Source organism: Sinocyclocheilus anshuiensis, unplaced genomic scaffold (genome assembly GCF_001515605.1).
Source record: "Sinocyclocheilus anshuiensis isolate Anshui unplaced genomic scaffold, SAMN03320099.WGS_v1.1 scaffold626, whole genome shotgun sequence".
NCBI classification, from domain to species: Eukaryota; Metazoa; Chordata; class Actinopteri; order Cypriniformes; family Cyprinidae; genus Sinocyclocheilus; species Sinocyclocheilus anshuiensis.
In genome coordinates this window covers 614167-630030 of record NW_015544167.1, presented here as the reverse complement: position 1 = coordinate 630030, position 15864 = coordinate 614167, and the positions used below count along the sequence as shown (strand labels likewise).

The window sequence follows — 15864 nt, the reverse complement described above, 5'->3', positions numbered from 1 at the left end:
TACAGTTCCTAATAAATAATCAATATTTTTGCATTTGCTCTGGAAAAAAAAAATTAAGATTTTTTTTTCTCCCTGATCCCCATGAAAATGATTTGGATTACTAAATCCAATTTTGAACTAAATCCAACTACTACACTTATATATATATATATATTTATTATATATTTTTTATTATAAAATAATAATAAATCTGTTTTTTTTTTTATAAACGAACACAAAAGAAACATTTAAAATCAAAGGACCAATATAAAAACAATCTTCCTAGAAAAAGTTGTTGAAGTATGGTTGCCAATTCAGAACTTTGCAGTGTGTAGCTAGCAGCATTAAAACTAGAGTGTGAGTGTGAAGTGACGTGTGGCCAAGTATGGTGACCCATACTCAGAATTTGTGCTCCGCATTTAACCCATCCAAGTGCACACAAACACAGTGAACACACACCCGGAGCAGCGGGCAGCCATGTGCTGGGCAGCATATTGCTGCGGCACCCGGGGAGCAGTTGGGGGTTCGGTGTCTTGCTCAAGGGTCTCACCTCAAGTGTGGTATTGAGGGTGGAAGAGAGCGCTGCTCATTCACTCCCACCCTCGACAATTCCTGCCGGATCCGAGACTCAAACCCGCTACCTTCGGGTTACAAGTCCGACTCTCTACCTATTAGGCCACGACTGCCTCCGTTCAAATAAAAATTTGAATAAAAATAAAACTTTTATTCAAATTATGAATGGATTATAAACAGAAAGCAGACAAAGAGCACTTTCTTTCAGCATTTTCTTTCTCTCTCTCACAGCGAACAAATTAAAACATGGCGGTGTTTCCCAATATTTGTTCCTCTGTGACAACAGAGTTTGTCTACCTGCTCTCGAAGCAGACGTATCTCTTCCTGCAGCTGCTGGTTCTGCTGATCAGGGTCTGATCTCTGGCCTGTCTGAAGTTCTTTCTTCAGCTGTGCGATATGATCATCTCTGAACTTCAGGATCATGCGGTTGGACTGGATGAATTTCTCCTTCTGAGCCCAGGCAGCTTCCAGCTGAGACACTTTCCCCTGAAGAGCCTGTGAGCAAGACAAGCAGCAGGTGGCAACTGTGGTTAAGCAGAATAGGGAGCATATGCAAATAATCAACTATTATTTTAAATTATGTTATGTTATTATTTTCTTTGGCTACATAATGGGCTTAAGATTTGGGGGTTAGATGACTGACTCGTGGGCACAGACTTTCAGATGTCAATGAAATTCTTGCATGTGACCCTAGGGGGACTCCACAAATTTGACAGAATTTAGGAGATTTAGCAGATTAGGAGAAAGCCTCATTTACTTGTATGATGGTCCAGAGGTAAGATCTGACACGAGGTGTTCGGATTCGAAGCCTCATAGCAGTGTAACAGGGTAAATTTAAATTTTATTTAATTCAACAACGAAAAGCAACTGCACATAAAAGGCACCTTCTTGTCCTCCTGTGCTTTCTTCCAGATGCTCATGGCCTGAATGAACTGCGTCTTATAGGAAAGCTCAGCGTCAGAGTGTGCTGCAACACAAACACCAGTTCAAACAATAAGACATTAACGAATATTATGTCCAGACAGATGGATCGTCTGTGTGAGCTCTGTAACGAGTGTGTACCTGTTTGCTGGTCTGATGGTGTCATCTCAATGACGCGTGCTTGTGAAAGAGCATTTGCGAGCTGCTCCTTTAGTTTTCTCACTTCCGCTTGCAGTTGTCTGACATTACCCTGAGTGTCCTCATTTACCATAGCCTACAGATAGACACACACACAGATTAGCCTTCTCGTTGCACCAATTCTTCAAGAATATTAAGATGATGAATGAATGTTTGGATGAATAATTCTGTTGCTCAACCTTATTTTTGATGAGTTTGGCTCTCTGAGCGAACTGCAGAGTGGAGAGCGTCTCTCCAAAACACTTGGAGCCAGGATGAACGTTAGCGATGATGTACGTCTTAGCATTTCCGCCCAGAGAGTCCTGATCACATGAACAGCAGTTAGACACGATTTACTCATCTGCATATTTACAGACACATTCGTAAAGAGCCCTCACCCTGAGCAGGAAGGTCAGTTTCGAATCTCTGTAACAAATGTGACGGTTCTTCCCATTTGACACATCCATCAGGGCCATGATCACCTGACCAAGACACATCAGTGACCGGTTTATACTGCTTGCCTCCTAAAGCATAAAAGTCAAAAGGTTACCGTTTAATTTAAAGTAATAACAGTGGAATAGTCACAACAGTGCAGTCACCATTAAAGGGGTCATATGATGCGATTTCAAGTTTTCCTTTCTCTTTGGAGTGTTACAAGCTGATTATGCGTAGATAAGATCTCTGAAGTTGCAAAGACTACAGTCTCAAAACCAAAGAGATACACTTTATCAAAGTTAAGACTTCCTTATTCATGTAATGGACAATGCTTTGGCAATACTGTGCAAGTCATGCCAATAAAGCTCATTTGAATTGAAAGAGAGAGAGAGCGAGAGAGAGAGAGAGAGAAAGAGAGAGCGCGAGAGAGTGAGAGCGAGAGAGAGCGCGCGAGAGAGAGAGCGTGTGAGAGAGAGCGAGAGAGAGCGAGAGAGAGCGCGAGGGAGAGAGCGAGGGAGAGAGCGAGGGAGAGAGAGAGAGAGAGAGGGTCACATCACAAACACATACCAGCTTCATCACTGTGTCTGTCACGCGACTGTTCCCCTTTCGGGCTCTGTCTTTACATTTATTTTGAAAGCTGAAGCTGGCGATTATGGTAAGGGGCGTTACATTTCCGACGAGTGCTTGCGGTGTTTGGCCAATCACAATGCACTGGGTCAGCTGGCCAATCAGAGCAGACTGCGCTTGTCGGAAGGAGGGACTTTGTAGAAAACGAAGCGTTTGAGAGAGGCGGGGCATAGAGGACCTACAATAATGTACAGTATTTGAAAAATAATGTGTTTTTTGAACATTAAAGCACGTCAACATATTCTGTTACACCAAATACACAAAATAATGATCTTTAAAAAAGCATCATATGACCCCTTTAAAACAAGAATGGCTAACTAACTAAATGTTGAATTAGGGCATAAATTAGCATAGTTTATAATCTTGAAACAGCCCCACTTTTAAGATTCTTACATTACCACACTAAGAATAACTACGAATGCTGTTACTGTTATTTAACAATGATGTGTAACTGCCAGCCTTGTTACTAAAGCAACAGAAACACTATACAAATGTTATAACATTCACTGTTATGACTTAATGAATCATTCAATTAATGTAGTGTTGGAAATTTACTGTCAATTACATTAGGGTGGGAAAAAACTCATTAGCGGTCAGAGTTGGCTCTTTTTTGAAACAGAATCAAGTTGAATAATATTGTAATAGAACATGCACTGTAATAATGATAAAATAAAGCAAGATAAGGGGCATTGTGAGGCACGACGCGAAGTGATATATAATCTATATAACCCTTAGCTGTTATAAATTAAAATATAATTTATAACCCTTTGCTGTTATAAATTCACTGTAAACCATGGCTTCACGGGGCTAATTGCTTTTATAAAACGGTTATTCCATATACGTAGTTAGGTTTCACAAAATAAAACAGAGCAAATAAAGTGTAATGATATTAATAAAAACAGTATTCTTCCACCAAACAATGTAGTTCCTCAGAATCAGTTGTGGTTGCAACAAAGTGGTTGCCGAGCAACACACAGAAGTAAACAAAGGTGTGTGTTTGTAGAGTAATTTACAACAGCTTCGAACGCGGCTCAACCAATCAGAATCAAGGACCGGAACTATCCATTATATATCTACTAATAATAATAATAGTAATAATAACAAGTGTTCTTGTTAAACCTGAACCTAAACCTCTGTTTTGTTTGAAAACTGAACTGTTTGACAAAGGATTTTGAGAGGTCAGTTTTCAGCGTAAGCACCTTGAGCCGTGAACCCTCTGCATGCGTGTCCCTCTGTCTCTCTGAGCCGGCGAGATCCACCAGGTTCAGCTGAGAGGTCCTGATGTTGACCACTTCCTGTCCAGTCTCCTTTGACTCCAGTGTCATGGTGAACACTGCATGTGAACGAGAGGACTCGCGGTTCATTGAGGTGGATGCCACTCGCCTGTTCCTCCATCCCATCGACAACACCTGCACACACAAACATGCAGAAATAAATCACAAAGCTCACAACAGAAATGCCAAAATCATATGCATAAACTTATTTCAGTAGCTAGGAGTGGATATTATTATCATTATTATTAGTCTTAGCATTTAGAAACATGTGTAAGACCTGATAGGCCTCTGCAGCAGATGCTGCATATTTCTCCACAGCTCCTTCTACAAAGACGCCCCTCTTGATGTCCTCTCGCAGGAACAGGCTGGTGGACACACTGTCCAATAGGTCATAAATCTGCTCATTGTAGATCTCTATGAATGAACACTTGCAGAGGAAGCTCTTCAGCCCACCAGACTGCACAGAAAAAAAATAAAAAAATAAAAAAGAAAGTCTTTAAGTGAACATTAAAAACAATATGGCCCATTGAGGAGGAAAAAACACAAGATTAGAAAAAAAAAAAACATTGTGAGCAATGTCATTGATTAAAGGGGTCATATGATGCTTTTTTAAAGATCATTATTTTGTGTATTTGGTGTAACAGAATATGTTGACATGCTTTAATGTTCAAAAAGCACATTATTTTTCAAATACTGTACATTATTGTAGGTCCTCTATGCCCCGCCTCTCTCAAACGCTTAGTTTTCTACAAAGTCCCTCCTTCCGACAAGCGCAGTCTGCTCTGATTGGCCAGCTGACCCAGTGCATTGTGATTGGCCGAACACCGCAAGCACTCGTCGGAAATGTAACACCCCTTACCATAATCGCGAGCTTCATCTTTCAAAATAAATGTAAAGACAGAGCCCGAAAGGGGAACAGAGTCGCGTGACAGACACAGTGATGACGCTGGTATGTGTTTGTGATGTGACCCCCTGTCGCGTGACAGACACAGTGATGACGCTGGTATGTGTTTGTGACCCTCTCTCTCAAAGAGAAAGGAAAACTTGAAATCGCATCATATGACCCCTTTAAATACTTTTTACAGCACTTCACAACACTGAACTGAAGTGGGATCTATACCACAAAAAGGTCTTTTGATGTTGTATGTATCAATGTTTTGTAACCAGTGTTGGTGTAACGCATTACAAGCAATGCGAGTTACATAATCAGATTACTTTTTCAAGAAACTAGTAAAGTAACATATCACTTTTAAATTTAGAATTAAATATCTGATTTATTTTTTCAAATAAGTAAATTACTTTGTTTTCACAGAGGCTTATTAATTTCACTTTTGGTGTGAAAGGGCCTGTACAGTTGGCAAAAATATAACTTTTAGTTGTTTTTTTAATCAAATAAGCAAGTCCAGCCCAGGAGACAAGTAAAGCAAAAGTAACGTAACAGATTCCCTTCCATAAATAAGTAATTAAGTAATGCAGTTAGTTACTTTATCGAATAACGCAATTTTGAGCACTGAAGAAAATATTTAGAAATGTTATATTTAATGAAACCCGTCTTACCCGTTCCACCTCTCTGTTGATGAGGAAGAAGAGGTATTCAAAACTTCGAGGAATTACACCACGCAGTTCATCTGAAAAATTATCCAGCTCTGAGGGACCTTCACACACAAAATACAATCACCGTTACTTGTGTGTATTTAGACTCATTTTTATACAGCTCTCACCAGATATGAATACAGTGGTCCCAAAAGTAATTTGAGTTTAATTGATAGTGCAATAGATAACAAACTGTCATCTAAACAAACAAATGATGTTCTCACAACTTTACCATCCTGAGCCACTTTTTGAATGACTGATGCCAGCTGTTGTGATTAATGTATGAAATGAACAGTACATCCAAAAATGAATATAATGGATAGAGGACATATTTTAGCCAGAAGACGGTTTGAAGTTAAAAACGTCTTGATGGATTTGTTTCTAACAAATATGCAGCTTTTCTCAAGACATTAACTGATGGACTGGAGTGGTGTGGATTATTGTGATGTTTTTATCAGCTGTTTGGACTCTCATTCTGACGGCACCCATTCACTTGCAGAGCATCTATTGATGAACAAGTGATGTAATGCTACATTTCTCCAAATCTGATGAAGAAACAAACTCATCTACATCTCTGACGGCCTGAGGGCGAGTAAATTTTCAGCAAATTTTCATTTTTGGGTGAAGTATTCTTTAAAGTTAGTACTCCTCAAGTCTACTCAAGTGTACTAGCAGAGTAACCACATACTTCATAATGCAGTTACTCATTTTAACTAAAGAGGAACATGTTCCACTAACATCTGACAACTACAGCATGTGAAATATTTTGCTAGAAAAGCGGGTTTTAGCTAATTTTCTAAACAAATGCCATCATTGCAGTATATAAAATATAATTTAAATTTTATCTCAAGTGTCCAGTTACATTCTCTGGGACCTGCTGTAAAGTGCGTGTGTGCATACACAGACAAAAGATCTAACTAGCAGGCCTTCTGACGAGAGAACTCATCACTTACCCAGCATGGTGAAGGTCTTTCCTGAGCCCGTCTGTCCACTGAAAAACAATCACACCACATCATGAATCCACCACAGCTCTAGAACATTTAGATAAAAGCCACACAGGAACTCACTAGGCAAAAATGGTCCCGTTGTATCCATTCATGCACGACTCCACAATGTTTTTAGCCACACTGGAGAAAACCTCCTCCTGAGAGACATAAAGAACAGTGATGAGATGATGAGATGACCTAGAGAAGATGAATGTAACCCCTGCCTCACCTGGCTTGTGTTCATGTCAGCGACATGGTCGTATGTGAAGGTCCGAGGCTCTGGTTTGCAGTGCAGTCTGACGGTGTGTGGCGAGGTCACAGTCAGACACAGACTGCGATCGCCGTCTGTTGTTAACCCAGAGCCTTGAGTCAGCGGCCGAACCCGCACAAACACCTTGATGGCATCTCCATCACTGCAGGAACATTTTTAAAGGGATAGTTCACAAAAAAATTCTGTCATCATTTACTCACCCTCCTGTTCTTCCTAACCTGTATGAATTTCTTTCTTTCTTTTATTGAACACATTCTTCAAAATATCTTCTTTTGTGTTGAACAGAAGAAATAACTCAAACAGGTTTGGAGTAAATGATGACAATTTACTTTTTTTGCGGGGGTCTCAGAGCACAAATTCTTTGAAAAATGTCTAGATCAGCAGCGAAGATATGAGGAACAAAGTGCTACTGATTTGTTTCTGTCAAGACAAATGTTAACAGCCTAGCATCGCGTATATCCTTATTAACTGATCTGTAATAAACACTGAAAAAAGTTAGTTAAATCGTATTTTAAAAAAAGTACAAACTGTGTAACGTTACGTTATATAACGGTATAGAACATTAGCTGTAAATTAATCTGGTTTATTCTTCAACACACAATCATTCCCTGTTTTTGTGTGTTTTGGACCGCAGTATCATAGCTGTGTGTATATTTATTTATTTATTTACCTGCTGGCGTTAGAATCCGCGGTTGCTGCACAGGAAACATAAACAATATAGTTCATTTAAAAGCAAAACTATAGTAAACAAGATGCTAATATACACGACAACAAAAGCTAATGTCCGTAAACATTAACGTGTGCATTAGTAACTATCTTTTGTTTTCGGATATTTAGTTTAGTATCATGCGACGGTTGCAAACATTACGTTACATTAACTCACAGCATGAGTAAATAATTCTCACCTTTGCCTTTAAGATTCATGATTCATTCCACTATTTATCGCCCTCCGTTCACGAAGGAAAGGTACAAAATTTGGCGCCTCATTCTTCTTCTTCTTTGGGTTTTAACGGCAGCCTGCATCCCGGATGCTGCACTACTGCCATCTGCTGGAGTTAGTCAACACCTACATTTAACACGGTGTCATATCATATTTTCCCCATTATTCATATTTATAATTTTAAATATATTATGTATTTCTACACTGTGTAGCAAAAGTACTGTATATAAATATTACAATATTCCCTGCATATACTATAGCTTGTTTGTCCACAGTTACAAAACAGCAGTTCAACCCTATCATGTGCACCTAAGAAAAAAACCTAAAGGTGATGATACACGGGGCAACTTTTTTGAGCAATGTTGCTTGGGCACTTTTCCATTGAGAATGGGCAACCGGATACTTTAGATCGGTCGTGGGCCGTGTCTCACCTGGTTGCCCGTTGACAGCAACATTGCCCAGCAGCATTGCTCAAAAAGTTGCCCTGTGTAGATCTAGGCAGACTCTCCTCGGACATTTATGAGGTCAAGTGTCTCCTGTATTTCACATGTAGAATAATATGATAAGCCACACAAACCATTTTATTCCACAATGACATCCTACACCAGGGGTCACCAAACTCAGTCCTGGAGGGCCGGTGTCCTGCAGAGTTGAGCTCCAACCCTAATCAAACACACCTGAACCAGCTAACCAACCTCTTACTAGGTATACTAGAAACTTCCAGGCAGGTGTGTTGAGGCAAAACCACCGCCTCCGCCCACTTTGAGCTTCAAAAACGCTCTTTGGAAACCTACGGGTGACGTCACGGACACTACGTCCATGTTTTTATACAGTCTATGGGCAAAACCCTCCAGGACAGAGTTTGGTGGCCCCTGTCCTCAGGGGCACCGGTAAGGGGGGGAAGTTAGGTGGATTCTAAGGGCCCACGCACTTTTCTACGCGATCTCCCCCCATTCACTGCATGGTTTCGTCCCATCCTACGTAGCCTAGAGTCACTAGGTGCGTTGGACTTGAAGCACCGCTACAGACGGCGATCACCGAGAGCAGCCGCTCGCAGTCGGGGGCGGAGGTGAAAACGGAGCCGTCAAGCCGGACAGTTCTGCCCCCGTTAGTGACGCTCACGCGGTGTTTTAGTACTCTATCACAGATGAAGTGAATTAAATGCAATATTTGTCAAATACACAGACGTTTCAGAAACGTTCTCATGAGCAACAGAAACACTTTTTATATACTGCTCTACAGTAAAAAAGCTTTTACTGTTCTAAAAACAGATTTATGAGCAGTATTGGATTTGAAGATGTTAGAAACACACGGCATTGTTGTCATGTGGTGAATTTGGCCAATCGTGAAACAGATGTGTCGTCATCAGCGCTCCTGCAGTCGCTCTTGAGAAACTGCTCCAGCTGAGTCAGCCGGCTGCTCTCGAAACGCTCTCGCGGTACTTTGATGCCACACGTGACAGTGACGTGGCGTCGGCGCCGGTTCAAGTCGGACTAAATTTCTAACCGGCATGCACTGCTTCAAGTCGACAGCGAGTGTTCGTCTGTGCTTTATATAGTTTAGAGAGGAAAGGAGTGGATTATAGGTCGGAGCGGAGGCGGAGGAAAAGGCTGCAAAGTCAAGCGTGTGGGTGGATGAAGAAATGGAATGGAAAGTAATGGTAACATTCAAAAGAGAAGGGGTACACTTTCATCCATGAAAGTTGACAAAAGCTATTGAAAAAGAAATGGGAAAAATAAAGCTAAAAAAATTATCTGGTCCATACCTGGTTGAAAAGAAGTTAAATAACACAAACTTTCTTGTTGCCACTCCTGACCAAAAATTTAAGAGCATGTGTGTCATGTAAACAAACTTAAAACCTATGTAGACAAGGCTCACTCTGAAGTGACTGCAGCTCAGACTGTGTGTTCTCTGCTGCCTGCCTCTATTGCCGATGTTGGTGTAGTGGCAAATTAGTCAGAGGAAGATGACTCGATGAACAGCTTTCTCCTTTCTCTGTATTTGTGTGTGTGTGTGTGTGTGTGTGTGTGTGTGTGTGTGTGTGTGTGTTCTCTCTCTCACTCTCTGCTTGCTTGGTAGTTGCAAATTGCCCTCAGGTGGTGCTCATCAGAGAGTGTGCTGCAGAGAGTGCTGCTACAAAAGAGCAGAGTGAACACTGCTTGGAGAGGTTCACTTCTCCCTGCTCCAGACTTGTGTTGGGTGTTTCTTTTTCAAGTCTTTATTTGCTGATTGTGGTGCAAACTTTAATAGTTATCTGTTGAATGATAACTTCCAAATGCAAGTTGTATTCTGAAACTACAAGTAGTGTGTGTAACTTTTAAACTTACTTTCTTTGTTCAGGTATTAAAAGGTATTGTAACTGATTTTGTTTGTTTATTTGATTTATGGTTAGGTTGGAAGCTGTAGGGAGAGTAGGGTTGCCAACCCCGTATTTTGGGTCTAATTGATTTGTCCCGTACGCGACTTCCCTTGTCCCGTTTTTTGACTGCTATGCTGATCTAACCACTGACTGATACAACAGCAGCAGAGCTGATCACTTGAGAATGATCACCGATACCTGTTATCATCCAATAACAGCCCCCCTCACGCAGTATACGTTAAGTAAATCAGAAATCGTGAACATAACTGTTCGAGGAAGGCTGCGCCATCCTCTGCCGGCTGGTCGCTCCCGCCTCACAGCAAGCGGCGCTAACGCCAATCCCCCCCACCCTCCCCCCTAAGGTGATTGTCCCGTATTTTCATTTTCTGAAGTTGGCAACCCTAAGGGAGAGGGTGCCAGTTTATTTTGTACTCAATGTTTATCCCTGTTTTTGGTTAAGGCGGGCATACACGGTGTGATTCTGAAGGTCGGAACGTCGTGACCGGGTGTGTGTTCACTGTGTGTGTGTTCACTGCTGTGTGTGTGCACTTTGGATGGGATAGATGCAGAGCACTAATTCCGAGTATGGGTCACCATACTTGGCCACATGTCACTTGTCTTTTTCACTTTCTTAAAATTATTATAGACTATATGGTTTTTGTAATTTTCTGATTGGTCAACTTCAGATCGCCAAATCGTCTGGTTCAACCGCACATATGCCACGAATTTAAACCGACAGCATCCGATTTTTTTTGACATGTTTGAAAATTATCGGGAGGACGGGAGGTGCTCGTAACGTCTCGGATCGGCCCGTAATTCTTCTCACACAGTACGAGCCGCGAGCATCTGCGATTTTCTCCCGAGAGAAAAAAAATCGCCTGCGAGCTCGTACGACAGAAAAAAATCGCACCGTGTACGCCCGCCTTTAGTTCGGGAGTTGAGAAAGGCTTTTGTTGTTTTTCTTTTCTTTTACCTGGATAGGTTATTTAGTACTTCTCCTGTTAGTTAGCTGCTGTTTTGTTTGTTGTTTTGGCCAGGCCCTTTACTGAAGACATTTATTGCTTCTATGATTCTTGCTGGTCTAAATAAATTGTTTAAGTTTGTCAAACTAAGTGGTTGCTGCATTTCTGGGGCAGAGGATTGGAGTGATTCCTCCACATCTTATTTATTTCTTCCTTTATGAGTTTTAGTTAACCTGTTACTCCCACTCCCAACCCTAGACTGGGGAACGGGAATGTAACATGATCTATTTATGTAAAAAAAAAAAAAAAAAGTGGTGAAATAGATTCTGAGAGGTCAAGACGTCAATTTCATTGATTTTATTTAAATGTTTTACAACAGAAACCACAGCACTTTCATTACCTTTATACTTTTTTTTTTTACAAAATAGTTACATTTTATATTCAGGTCATTTATCTTAAATATAATACATATTTCTTTTATACTGTATATACATCTTATAAAAAATAATAATAATAAGTTTACATGCTAAAAAAAAGTTTGGGGTCAATAAGATTGATTGATTTGAAATAAATTAATACTTTATTCAGCAAGGATGCACTAAATTGATCAAAAGTGACTGTAAAGACTTTTACATTGAAACTTTACATTGACACTGAAGACTGGAGTAATGCTGCTGAAAATTCTGCTTGCCATCACAGGAATAAAGTACATTTTAAAATGTATTAAAATAGAAGAAAGTTAATTTAAGTTGTAATATTTCACAACTTTATTTTAGTGGCAATTTTACATCACTTGGTGACTTTTTACTGTATTTTGATCAAAGAAATGCAGCCTTGGTGAGCACAAGATATTTCTTTTAAAAACATAAAAAAATAAAACTTACCGACTCTCAAAACTTTGGACAGTAGTGTATACATCTTTATATACGTTAGACAAAACTGATTTATCAAGCAGTCATTAATCCACAAACTGAGATGCAATAATCAATTAAAAATGTAACCACCCTTTAAAATGTAAAATCTTTTTTAATAAAGGTGACTAGCAACAGTCGAAATTCAGATGCTTCTAGAATGAGGACCTACAAATTTTACGAGGGGGCATCATCTCGTTTTAGCTCATTTGTCTCACATACTATTTAGCTTATTTGCTTTTTTCTGTTTAGATGTTCTTTTTGCATTACCATTCTCATTTAGTTTGGTCAAAGGGTCCGGTTGTGCTCTTTGAACACTGAAAAAAAAAAAAAAAACATGAATATGCACACATTAAAAGAACTTGTCAAAATTCATGAAACATTTACTCCGTTTACATTCTTAATGCACATTTGTGGTTCTATAGTGTGTAAGCTCTTGTTACTGACCTCAGTTCTTCCTTAAGTCTCCTGAGTTTATCATACAGTCTTTCATTTCTCACATCCAGGGGTGGGTTAGGGACAAACCAGCTTGCTACACACTTACAGATCACCACTACATGCTAGAGAGAGAGAGAGAGAGAGAGAGAGAGAGATTTAAGTTCACAAATGTAGAAAATAAAATAAATTAAACACAACAAAAGCAATGACACTAGAAAGAGAGAGTAAGAGAGAGAGAGAGAGAGAGAGAGAGAGAGAGAGAGAGAGAGAATTCATTATTAATCTTAGGATAATTACTCTGTATCTGAAATGCTGTTCTTATAAAGTATGAGATGTACAGTATGTACTGTATGTACCTCAAACAGAATGATGAAGACTAATCGCGCTGCCAGAATGACCCAATACTGATTAGATAAACTAAAGTCTTCATTACTTCTGTAGTCCCTGTAGCTGAAATGAAAACAGTACAAAGTCAAAGCCTTGATTTTGACCAAAATATTTTGTTGAATTAAACAGCATCTAAAATGCTATTAAAAAAAATATATATATTTTTTCAAAATCCACAGTAGATAGATAGATAGATAGATAGATAAGAAGGGTTAATAACATTACCTGCAGTGTGTCACATTTATGCCACTGTAAGTGACCATTTGACTATTTGTGAAATCTCCCCTGACTCTCTCATCACTTATATTAGCAACGGACAGAGTGTTGTTTATGTATCCAACCATACAACTGAGAAATAAACAAGGAAGATTAAAAGACACTTTTGTGCTGCTGCAAATATATTGATTACGCAGTTGTAAAAAATCAAGCCCAACTCACTCAATGCCAGTAGCACTGTCGCTGGCACAAGGCCCATAGAAGTACTGGTAAACCAGTCGTGGAATGAAATCAGAGGATATACCAATGACCAGTCCATTAGCAATGACTGCAAGCACACCAATCGCCTCGAGCACATCCGTCCAAACACCTGAAATCATATGAAGGGTCATATATGCATAAATTTTTTCCATTACCATTTTCCATCCTTTCTTGATGTTTGCTGCCTTCTTTCAATATCAAGTATCTGCCAAGTTACATTAAATTGTGACAGATTCATAAAAATAATCTGCATTGGAACATGCAGTTCAAACTGATACAATTAATATGTGATGCTGTTACCAAATTGATGCGGTGTGGTCAGTGTGAAGTGACACAAAGCTTGGTGTCAGTATGTCAAAGCTTTGCAGCCTTAGATGCACTTTGGCAGCATGCCATCAAATCTGTTGAAGCGGTTGAAAACTGTTTCATCTATCAACTTGAATTCCATGTTTTTTGTTTAGTTTTTTTGCCAGCATGGTCTGAAGATGATCTGAGCTAAATTTGGTGAAAAATGGATCAACAATCTAGGAGGAGTTTAAAAAAGTAGGTTTTCAACATAAATCAAAATAGCAGATGGCAATTTCAGCCGATTATGGCAAAATTGGTATTGATGTTCTTGGCATGGAATCTATCAAAGCAAGTCTCATGACAATATTCAAAACTAATGAAAAGTTACCTTAAGTACCTTAAACATTTTGAGTACCTTAAAGGCATGGTGCCGAAGACACATACCAAGTTTAGTAATGCTACGCCAATGCATTCATAAAATATAGCATTTTTTGTCAAAATTCAAATTAGCTGATGCCCGAAATGGCTGACATGGGAAAACTGGGCATGCTGCTCCAAATGTAAAGAGACCAGATTTATAATTTTGGCCAAACTGTTTAGAAGTTATAAGAAAAAAAGAGCCATTTTCATATCGCCTGACCACTAGGTGGCACTGTGCAGGTAACCAAGTTTGGTCTGAATATGCTAAAGTGTTGTGGAGATACAGGCTTTGTCCAAATACCCACACTTGCAGTCTTTGCACTTGACCACTTGATTACTTAAATTACGTATTTCCTGTATTTGGCCGAAGTCTTCAAGTGGGTGTGAAGACCACAAGTGTGTGTCGAACTTTTCATTACCTGATGGGACACACTTGTAGTGTTGTAAAAATGATGTTTACATAGCTTTATTTAAATTTAAATTTTAAATACTTTGCATTTTAAAATCAACTTCTAAATGTCTGTTCAGTAGTCCCTATAACATGACATAATTTTAATTTGTGGTGCTTCTAATTAAGTGATAAAAAGCAGTTGCAAATGTTGTACAAAATAAATATCACCACTACTCACTCATCTTTGCACCAATAAAATGTAAAAACACTGTTCTTCTACCAAATTATATGTAATATCTAATTATTATATTAATATTTAACTTGCATTGGAAAGGTTTCCGTGACCTCTCGCGAGATCTCGGCAAAAAGTCTCACGATTTATTTCCAGAACATGATGCATGATGGGATACACTTAGCCTTGAATAGCGCTCTGGAGCGGTATTCGAGATAGTGTGGATTTAGTATCCATTAAGGGCACTGCACTTTGGCATTTTGAAGACATGGGACAGACTTGCACACTTACTTCCTGTCGCGCGCACGCACTCTCAAGTGGCCAAGACCGCAAGTGTGGGTATTTGGACAAGGGGACAGCCTCGTGTCCACTTTGACGAACTCTTTGGCAAATTAGTTTGTGCGTTATTCAAGAATGGTTTGACTGATCAACTTGATTTCCATGGTCTGAAGATGATTTGGTTCAAATTTCACGAAAATCAGACAAACGGTCCAGGAGGAGTTTGAAAGAGTAGGTTTTTTTAAAAATTTGAAATGACAGAAATTTTTTTATGATGGAAAATGACGTGATTTGTTTGAATCATCTTGAGGAATCAGAAGTAATTTTGGTTCTAGCCCTTAAAGGAACACTCCACTATTTTTGAAAATAGGCTAATTTTCCAACTCCCCTAGAGTTAAACAGTTGAGTTTTACCATTTTCGAATCCATTCAGCCGATCTCCGGGTCTGGCGGTAGCACTTTTAGCTGTAGCTTAGCATAGATCATTGAATGTGATTAGACCGTTAGCATCTCGCTCAAAAATGACCAAAGAGTTTCTATATTTTTCCTATTTAAAACTTGCCTCTTCTGTAGTTACATCGTGTACTAAGACCGACGGAAAATGAAAAGTTGCGATTTTCTAGGCCGATATGGCTAGGAACTATACTCTCATTCCGGCGTAATAATCAAGGACCTTTGCTGCCGTACCATGGATGCAGCAGGTGCTCTTTGCTAGAGGGGAACAGAGTCACGTGACAGACACAGTGATGACGCTGGTATGTGTTTGCAGTACACAAACCACGGTTAAGATGGTTGTGACCCTGTCTATCTCTCTCTCTCTCTCTCACACACGCGCACACACACACGCATGCACGCACGATGCGCAAAACTCTGCATTTGAACAGTCGATAGCAAATACTTAAACTAATAACAAAACAGTAGCTGATTCAGAAGCACCAGATTGTC

General features: G+C 39.6%; 2 protein-coding genes across 2 annotated transcripts in view; both read right to left on the bottom strand.

Moving 5' to 3' along the window:
- The window catches only part of kif15 (kinesin family member 15), a 26661-nt gene extending 18244 nt beyond the window's left edge, over positions 1-8417 (bottom strand). The window contains exons 1-14 of the mRNA XM_016496055.1: positions 8354-8417; positions 7742-7885; positions 7507-7531; positions 6795-6978; positions 6647-6723; positions 6533-6570; positions 5544-5641; positions 4264-4443; positions 3912-4121; positions 2049-2174; positions 1851-1973; positions 1615-1747; positions 1437-1519; positions 850-1047 (exon numbers count right to left, since the gene is read on the bottom strand). Of these exons, the coding sequence (XP_016351541.1) occupies positions 850-1047; positions 1437-1519; positions 1615-1747; positions 1851-1973; positions 2049-2174; positions 3912-4121; positions 4264-4443; positions 5544-5641; positions 6533-6570; positions 6647-6723; positions 6795-6978; positions 7507-7531; positions 7742-7760 (1494 nt within the window). The 5' untranslated portion in view covers positions 7761-7885; positions 8354-8417. The remainder of the gene's footprint in view (positions 1-849; positions 1048-1436; positions 1520-1614; positions 1748-1850; positions 1974-2048; positions 2175-3911; positions 4122-4263; positions 4444-5543; positions 5642-6532; positions 6571-6646; positions 6724-6794; positions 6979-7506; positions 7532-7741; positions 7886-8353) is intronic.
- A 3805-nt stretch (positions 8418-12222) lies between these two features.
- Positions 12223-15864, bottom strand: part of LOC107695919 (anoctamin-9-like) — a 16832-nt gene continuing 13190 nt past the window's right edge. Inside the window, exons 20-24 of the mRNA XM_016496031.1 lie at positions 13272-13419; positions 13059-13181; positions 12803-12896; positions 12456-12568; positions 12223-12325 (exon numbers count right to left, since the gene is read on the bottom strand). Of these exons, the coding sequence (XP_016351517.1) occupies positions 12223-12325; positions 12456-12568; positions 12803-12896; positions 13059-13181; positions 13272-13419 (581 nt within the window). The remainder of the gene's footprint in view (positions 12326-12455; positions 12569-12802; positions 12897-13058; positions 13182-13271; positions 13420-15864) is intronic.